Genomic DNA, 9,462 nt, shown 5'->3' with positions numbered 1-9,462 from the left:
TAAAAGGTACATGTATGCAAGAGATTTTAACTATTTGCATCACATGAGAGTTATCAAACTTCTGATCAGACGTTCCCAAAACCTCAGTCCACAAGTGCTTTAGGATCAGATGCTGATGGTTCAGAGACAGCAGACTGGTCCCACAGACAAATTGGAGAGAGGAGATGAAGAATAATAGAGAACATGATTAATATTTTTCAAAGAAGGATAAACACTGCTTATTGAACGAGGAAGAGCTAATATACACGCAGCACTTTTCAAATGTTCCTTTGCCATGTAAGTAATGGCGGTATTTGCCACAGGGACGTTATGTAATCACGCATGGGAGAGGTGTACACGATTGTGAATCGGAGCAGAGATGTTCATTAGGCACTTTATGTCAAATGGGCATGTGGTCTACCACGATGAATAAGTTTTAACCCACCTCTTGAAATCAGCCCCTGCATGTGCTGCCACCTGCTGGTATGTGTGTGAAATGGAACAGCAAATAAACCATGGCCTTTGGAAAAGGTTGTTTATAAAAATAATCTAGATGCATAGTAAGCAATGAAAGCGGAAGGCGTTAAATGTTTCACCTCTGGGTCTTTAATATAACCCAGATTTACCTCCAAACTTTGCTCAGAGAAGAATCAGCCTCAAGAAGAATTTTAAGTAAGAAATCTGTAAACAAATATGAAAACTAAAGACTATTCCAACACGGTATGTTTTTCCAAGCCAAATAGTAAGTAAACTGACTGCAACCCTTTGCCACTATGCTATACTATCCTACTCGGTAGTTCTGGACAACTTTGATTATTAACTAGTAAGGAAAGGGATAAGTGAAAAGTAAGGAGGGGGGGAGGGAGAGATCTTAAATTAGGAAAACAATTCTCTTTCAACATTAGAGACAGCGTGGCTCCCTGAGATTCTCCCATGAGCACACTTTCAGCATAATCCTGTTTCTGTTTTAAACCCTAAACCAGATTTATCTTCAGAGTGATTTATCCCTCTGTTTGACAGGAAAAAAATTGCCCAGACATATCTCCAACAGCCTCCTCTCTGGTGCTTTATTCCTGAGCAACACCATCATATTTTAATTATGGGGTGGGAGTAAATATATACTGGTTTTTATTGTAACTGACAATATTTAGTTATTTAAAAAAAAACCTCATAGAAGAAATGAAAAATAATACATCTAACAGGAAAGTCCTGACAGGGAACAAAACAGGCCTGAACATATTCAAACCCAACGTTTCTAGAAAGCATCATTTTTACCCTCTCTTCCTAGGAGGCAAAGCAAGTGTTTCTGGACTCTCATAAATAAGCTGATTTCATTTTACGGTGAGAAGCTGAGTTCCTGTCTCTGAGATCCCAGCACACACAAGTCATAGCGAGAGAATAAAATGTTAACCATTCATGCTCCAGAGGTCATTCTTCACAGGTAACAAGACTAGACATCAGGCAATAAAATCCAACGGTCTGTTGAATCCGCCTTTTCTGTTCATGTACTGCCTGTGATGAGGGGAAAGAAATCAGCATAGTTAGAACTTAATTGTCTGTACTTGTGATGAGCTTTAGGGGCTCCAACCTACTCATATGGGATTGGTGTTTTTTTAAAGTGCTGATGGAAATCCAGCACAGGTTGGCTGGGACAGAACGCTGCTGCCACTCTACGACAGCTTGTCCATTCCTTGTGTGACATGAGCTGGGTGTTCTCGAGACATACCAAAGAGGATTGGCACTAACTGGCATGTCTGATGGGAGTCTCAGCAAAGAGTCATGATTGGATGAGCCATGGAGAACTCACCCAACCACTGGAGCTAATCACTACGATCAGGTCTACACCAGCAAACCCTCCAAGTCTAGATTGAGCTTATATTGGCCAAAAAACAAAAACAAAACAAAAACAGAGGGAGGGCAGGGGGCGCTTTGCCAGTATAGCTTTTCCTGAGGTAGTGAGCAAAATAAGTTATACCGACAAAGGCACTTTTATGCCAGTATAACTGGATCTGCAGTAGGGCTTTTGCCAGTTTAGAAATATTGACAAAACAGACAGCACACTCCTGTTATATTGGCAAAAGATTCTAGTGCAAACCTGGCTTATGTCAGGCTGAGGCACATTGGTCTGGAAGCTTACCATGCCGTTGCCAGGCTGTTCGTGTTCAATGGCTAAAGGACTTCGGTCCCCAGGGCCATCAATACAGTACGTTTCACAGGTGCTTAGGTTTAACTTAGAGATGCAGGGTGTACAAAAGAGAAGGTAGGCTACATTTTTTAAGTAGTTACAAGAAGCAGAGGGAGAAGATTCCCAGGACTGCAGTGACATTCTGTACCACTCTAGCCAAGTATTTACAGAGCGTTTATTGCCGCAGCATCTGAGCGCTGTACAAAGTTGCATATATTGAAACAGGGACCGAGTGCACCTTTGTTCTTTGGTTCACTCCTCTCTCCATTAGCAATGGAGCTTTAGAGAAACTAGAGGCAAGAAACATAACTGTTTTGAGTAGTGTATAACAACTGCTTAGATGTAAAATCAACAAGCACTCCTCAACGCAAATGAGAATGACCTCTCAGTCAATAAACCTAGAGACCGCCACACTTCTCACCAGGACTACAAAGTCTTCTCTGAATCAGATTGTCCTGGAAAAGAAGTTACGTCTCCTCCAACATACCCATGCAGACATCAGATATTACAGCCTCCAAATCAAAGCAAGTCTGTCCAAGTGGTAGAAACACAAACCTGTACTTTCTCTTCTGTGACACGTTTATAGCATAGGCATTTACAGAGCCATCCACTTTCTTCCCCTGAAAGATACAATGGGAAAGAGAGCTCCAAAATTCAGTATGTTTTACAGAGAACTGTTCAGTAAGAGGCACAGACAAGGGCACAGGTTGTGGAGCTGGGATCAGCACATCTAACCAAGTGTATGTCATTCTTAAGAAAGCCAACTTGAAACCAGAGACAAGGTGGGTGCGGTATTGTCTCTTATTGGACCAACTTCTGTTGGCGAGCGAGACGCGCTTTCAAGCTTACACAGACTGAAGCCTACAACAACACTGCATGTAAGTTGAAACCAGTTAGTAGCAACTTTCTAGGTCTTTGCCAGGTTAGTCTTACAATGCAGATGCATGGAACTAAAAGCAAACCCCCTTTTCAGAAGCAATAACTACAGACCTAATCACTTGCCTAGGGTCACATCATATCACAAAGCTCAGTGTTAACTCCCATCTGCTTCCATAAAGAACAGTGGCAGGATACAGCTTTGTCTAACCAAGGCTGTAGCATGGATAGGAGACACTGTTGGAACATGTTTTTATACATTGTAACCAGGCCTTCCCAGGGCTCTGAGTAAAAGGCACCTTAGTATCCATCAGGAATAGGAAGGATGGTTTAGTGGATAGGGCACTTGTCTGTGACTCAGGAGACCCGGGCTCAATTTCTGGCTCAGCTGCAGGCTTCCTGTGTGACCCTGGGCAAGTCACTTAACCTCTGTGTGCCGCAGTGCCTCACCTGTAAGATAGGGATGATACCACCCTCCCTCCCAGGGGAGTTCTGAGGGGCAAATAATGATTACAAGGTGCTCAGACTCTATAGCGTGAGTGGTGTATAGACAGATACTACAGTTATGATTCAATTAGCGCCAATAGGGTAGTAAATACTATGATCAGTATTAAGTGTTTAAAGGATCACACCCTTAGGGAGAAGTACAGAGTCACGCTAAAGGACTGATCCAAGCTCTGCAACTAATAGCCAGGAGCTAGCTGATTAAAAGCAGCAGAGGCAAGCAACAAGAAAATAAAATCAAGACATACCCATTTTTCCCACAATAGAAGCCAATATAGGAAGCCCTGCTCCCTAGGAAACCCAAAGGGTTTAACATGTCACCTGAAAGCCAGTACCATTAGAAGCACAGCACCACACTGGGGTATCTGTTCAAGTTCCAGGGCAACACTCCCTCTGTCCCAGCACAACACTGACTTGGCCCCACCTTACTTATCTTGTGAGGGCCCAGGGGCTCACAGCCCAAGGGGCAGGGCTGCCAATCACGACCAGTATGTTGACTTCCCATGCTAATTCTGTATTATAATGAATACTGGCTCTCTTCTGTAGTTCCTATCGACAATACTCTTCCGACGCAACATTTCAACACACTGATGAGTTATTTCTTGCTACTTACTAACAAATTCAAAAGCTGAGACACAGCCCTGTAGCATCGAGAGATTTAATGTTACGGCAAAACAGCTAACCTTCCTCCATCCTCTTGTAAAGGATTTTCCTAAACTTACCAAGATAGCTTGGCTATACCCAAGAATGAATTGTAAATATAATCAAGAAAAAGGCCATGACTTTTCACTCAAGTTCTATGGAACAGTCCACTCACTTTTGTTGTGTCAAAGGATGCAAATCCCATTGTTTTCATCATCTCAATTTCCTCCTCTGTTTTGCCTTCCATATCTTCTTCTGAAAAGACAGAGATACAAGAGGGATATGAAATACAATACTAGGAAAAATTACCAGGCACTCGATGGAAACTTATTGAACGTGCTGATTAGGAAGGTAAGGAATAAAGATTTGTGCATGTGACAAAAGCATTATGTGTATTGCAAAACTGGCTCTCTGGTCTGCCCAAACACAGCTCTGGAACAGAAAACTGGTCCAGGGGGTAGAGGAACAACGCAAGGTCAGATATGGCCCAAAAATTGAGGTTTCGCAGATGTTTGTTTTTACAGTATATGATAAAAATATTCCCAAGTTCATTTGCTTTTAAATGCCAAAGAAAAAAAACAAACAAACATTCCCCTACAGTGTTTGAGACCTTTGAGCTAGCGGAGAACTGAGCAAAGAGAACAGCAAGAAGAGCACAAGGAAATTTAGATTTATTTTTAATCTCAGTCTTACTAATGTATTAGTTACCACACATGTGCATGGTGTTTTACAGATGAATAGGCATGCACGTTCCCAGCCCTCAGGAGTGGCAATCTAGCCAGACAGAGATATATAACTAGAAGCATACAATGACGGATGATTAAGGTGGAATATGGGAGGCAACAGAAAATAGAAGGGAAACCTCCTCTAGGGGAGACACTGTGGTTTCAATTTCTTTTTTGTTTTTTACACATACACTTAAGATACTTGCTAAGTTTTGCTTTAAAATAAAGTATCTCAGATGACAGAGGAAAGTGAACTGCTTTGTTAGGAATGCAGACAAGAGTCATTGTCGTCCCCCCGCCCACAATATGGCACTTTGGATGGGCTGCACAATATCAGGCAAACCACAACTACTACCTCATCCTGTGTGTGTGCTGCCTAATTCATTAACCTTTGTAAAGTGATTAGAGATCCTCTTAGATTAAAGACACTGTCAGGCCTTAGATCTTGGGATCAGATCTGTAAGGGCTGACTCTTAGGTCTGCATGGAGTCCCTTTGCAGTTAATGGGCCTCCATGAAGCTGCAAATGCCTGCCCCTGAAGAACCAATTGCAGAAATACTGGAGTTGCCAGATTCAATCAGACCCAAGGTGTATCTAGTTCTGTATCCTGTCTTGGACAGTGGCCAGCACCAGATGCTTCAGAGGAAAATGCCAGAAATCCTACAGTAGGCATCATGAGATGATCTGCCGCACAAGGTCACATCCTAACTCCTACTAGTTAGTGACTGAATTGTGCCCTGAAGCATGAGGTTTCATATCTCTTCTAGAACGTTTTTTGTGCATTAACTATGATTAAGCACATGGAGTGGGGCCTAAGAGGGCAAAGTATTATTAAAAGGGTTGCACGGGTCCAGGACTGGGGTGCACTCACAGATGGGAAAGGAAAATCGAGGTAAAATTTGACTAGCACCTGCCTTTAGTAATCCTGGCTCAGGCAGTTGCAGAGGCCCTCATTTTCACAGGCATCTACTCCATTTACCAATTTTATTTAGGTCCACTAGATTTTAACTGGTTCTCCACACATCAAGGTAAGATAAACACAAAGCCCCAATAGCCAGCTTTGCTTCCCAAGATTAGGACTCTGCTCAGTTACCGGTGATCTGATGCTCTTTGCTTTTAGCGTCTTTGTTTTCTTTCTTTTCATCCTCTCGCCTTTCCTTCTGCCGGGACGGGGAAGAAGAGCTGGATCTGTGCCGTCTCGGGGACCTAGAATTTCACACAAGTACAGATTTCAATCCAACAACAATACTCAACTACAATCCCACCTACAGCTCTTCGTGTGACACCCAGGAAGTAGAATAATGGTTATGTGGTGTTACAATGGCTGGCATTGTCTTAGATACAGGCAGAGGGGGCGCACAAGGAAACACTATACAGTCTAAGGATAAGATGAGTCAACGGAAACTCTTTGGGGCAGGGACCATCTTTTTGTTCTGCGTTTGTACAGCACCTAGCACAACGGTGCCCTGACCCATGACAAGAGACCACAGGTGCTAATGCACTCCAAAACAAACAATCAATACAAGGCAGCATAATTTCATCACATTTCCCCTAGTTAAGTAAAGGACAACACAGGCTGAATATTAGTAAAGAGCCCCCTAATAGTAAGATCTGTCTGACTCTAGAATTGTTTTTTCTTCCCTTCAGCGTGCCCCATTTCCCACATCAAGGGACGCTAGTACCCTGTTGATATCACAGTAAGAATGACACCAGTAGGAACAGTGGGGGAATGGGGTTGTCAACTAGAAGCTCTGCTTATTGCCTTCAGAGAATTCAGATATTTTCTCCTCACCTGGATCGCCTCCTGTGTGGGGAACGGGAACGACTCCTCCTCCTGTCCCTCTCCCGGGACCTCGAACGCTCCCGTCGCCTCCTCTCCCTCTCCCGGGATGCAGAACGAGAGCGCCTACGTTCTGAAAGAAGCCATGATTGGGGAAAGAAGTGGGGGTGCTGATTAGTGGTGGCTAGCTAGAACTGTCATCATCCTTGTTATAGTTTCAGTGAACCCCTATGTTTAGCTACAACTAAACTAAAAAAAGGGGGAAGGGATTTCTTCCATCCCCTAAACCTCAAGACTTCCTCAGGGGTAAAGAGGATTGTCCAAAGAGCAACAAGAGCAGAGAAGGAAAGACGAGGGACACATGACAGTACTTGTTGCAAAATTCTGAGTTGAACTTTTCAGAGGCAAAGAGAGGAAAAACGGTTAAGGCTCTATTACTAAAATAAAAATAGGGACCATCCCTCCTAACAGACAAGATCTTGGTCAGCGATCCACTGCCACAGGTGGATTGGATTCTAGGTCCAGCTTATTTCCATTCCTTTCACAGCGTGCTCCCTTCCTTTGCTTTGTGGTGCATCTCTCCTCCACCCTTGTATCAGGGTAGGGATCAGAGATCCCCTCTACTGGAGGGAGGCAAAGCTGTCACCCCCCATATGCAAGTAGGTGTCCCCTTTGCCCAGTTATCTGGCTTCACGGGGTCCCTTCCCTTGCTGCGGAGCGATCTCTGACTCCCCCCCCCCATATCAGGGCAGAGATCAGAGGAGTCCTGCCTTTCTTGGTGGGGGTGATACCCCCCCCGCAACAGAGATCCGCTCTCTGGATAATGGGGTAATATCTCCCATTTACACATACCCTGGGCAAGGATTTGTACACCTGCCCTTCTCTCAGGGAGGGGGGGAGAGGAGGGAGGTTCCATTGACACCCCCCCACCGGGATCTGAGTCCCCCTCTTCTCGCTGGGGGGGAGCGTCCATTGACCCCCAGGGCAAAGATCAAGGGCTCCTTCCCCTACTCCAGGGACGTGTTTACCTCCCATCCCCCCCGCCGTAGACCGCGGACCAGCGGGTCCCTCCCCAGGTACTCACCCCTCCGCGGGGGGGACCTGGAGCGGCTCCGGACCATCCCGCCGAGCCCGGACCCTGGCGACTCCCTCGGCCTCAGCCCCCGGCCGGCAGGCACGTCCAGTAGAAGAACCCTCCGCCGAGGACTTCCGGAGGGTAGTCCGCCCCCGCTCCCGCTCCGGCTGGGAACTCGCTGCGCCGCACTTCGGTTCCGGGCCGATGGGGTTCCCCTGAGCACCTCTTTGGGTTTGGGTTTGGGTTTGGGTTTGGTCGGGGGAGGCCCTCAGGGCACAGCCTTGCCCATATCCCCCCACCTCACATCAACCAGCTGGCAGATCCCAACCACTAGGGTTTGTCTTGAGTTGCAGTGCCCAGCACACGTGGGCTCAGGGCCTGGCCATGTTGGAGTTAGCCCCCAGCAAACCCATTGTGTGGGGTTAGCCCCCTTGCCTCGGGGATCGTCTGGACTGCATTGGTGGCCACAGATCCCAGCACAGACAGGATAAGATCCCAGCATCTGCTCCTCTCTGCGCTGAAGCCCCAGGGCTGCCCCTGCCACTCACGACGTGTTAACACACAAGCATTTGTCTCCATTTTGGGTTCCCTCGCGGTGCCAGCTTGCTCCGCCAGCTCAAACCCAGCTCGTGCTCCGTGGCACATGTGTCTTCTCTGTCACAGCGTGCAAGCTGTTTTCACAACCACAAGTGCTTGCACACAACATTTGACCTGTCTGCATGCCATGGGGCTAACTGGTACCCGAGGATATTGCTGATTAGTACAGATCATGCACATGCGTGTGAGTCACAAGTCACACAACTCTGTCTTTCAGACACCGCCACTCATATTTTCATCACTCTCTTGCCCACACCAAACGTTGTGACTCGTGTTGTGTGCTCACCGCTACTTCCCTGGCTCAAAGATGGCTTGGGTGATCAAGCCTTGACCCAGTTCGGTGTCAACCTAGCCATGCAGCCTTTCCATCTAGCAAGGTTCAATGGAATTGATTCATTGGGTGTGTGCTTCTGAGATGAGACTTTAAGAACTGATAATACTTAGCCTTGCCTTGAATGCAGGGGACTGGACTAGGTGACCTCTCAAGGTCATAAGAACATAAGAAAGGCCGTACCAGGTCAGACCAAAGGTCCATCTAGCCCAGTATCCTGTCTACCGACAGTGGCCAATGCCAGGTGCCCCAGAGGGAGTGAACCTAACAGGCAATCATCAAGTGATCTCTCTCCTGCCATCCATCTCCATCCTCTAACAGACAGAGGCTAGGGACACCATTCCTTACCCGTCCTGGCTAATAGCCATTAATGGACTTAACCACCATGAATTTATCCAGTTCTCTTTTAAACTCTGTTATAGTCCTAGCCTTCACAACCTTCTCAGGTAAGGAGTTCCACAAATTGACTGTGCGCTGCGTGAAGAAGAACTTCCTTGTATTTGTTTTAAACCTGCTGCCTATTAATTTCATTTGATGACCCCTAGTTCTTGTATTATGGGAATAAGTAAATAACTTTTCCTTATCCACTTTCTCCACATCACTCATGATTTTATATACCTCTATCATATCCCCCCTTAGTCTCCTCTTTTCCAAGCTGAAGTAGTCCTAGCCTCTTTAATCTCTCCTCATATGGGACCCGTTCCAAACCCTTAAGCATTTTAGTTGCCCTTTTCTGAACCTTTTCTAGTGCCAGTATTTCTTTTTTGA

The 9,462-nt window shown here is 45.8% G+C and overlaps 1 protein-coding gene across 1 annotated transcript; it reads right to left on the bottom strand.

Moving 5' to 3' along the window:
- Positions 1-565: 565 nt before the first annotated feature.
- On the bottom strand, positions 566-7,915 carry SNRNP27 (small nuclear ribonucleoprotein U4/U6.U5 subunit 27). Its single transcript, XM_034761749.1, has 6 exons — positions 7,776-7,915; positions 6,704-6,824; positions 6,005-6,117; positions 4,362-4,441; positions 2,720-2,784; positions 566-1,491 (listed from the first exon to the last, which is right to left on the bottom strand). The coding sequence occupies exons 1-6, from the start codon at positions 7,810-7,812 to the stop codon at positions 1,437-1,439; spliced, it is 471 nt and encodes a 156-aa protein (XP_034617640.1). The 5' UTR covers positions 7,813-7,915; the 3' UTR covers positions 566-1,436.
- Between the last annotated feature and the right edge of the window lie 1,547 nt (positions 7,916-9,462).

The sequence above is a fragment of the Trachemys scripta genome, chromosome 2 (genome assembly GCF_013100865.1).
Source record: "Trachemys scripta elegans isolate TJP31775 chromosome 2, CAS_Tse_1.0, whole genome shotgun sequence".
Classification (NCBI taxonomy): Eukaryota; Metazoa; Chordata; order Testudines; family Emydidae; genus Trachemys; species Trachemys scripta.
Note: the sequence above shows the minus strand (reverse complement) of the source record. Positions and strands in the feature narration are given on the sequence as shown.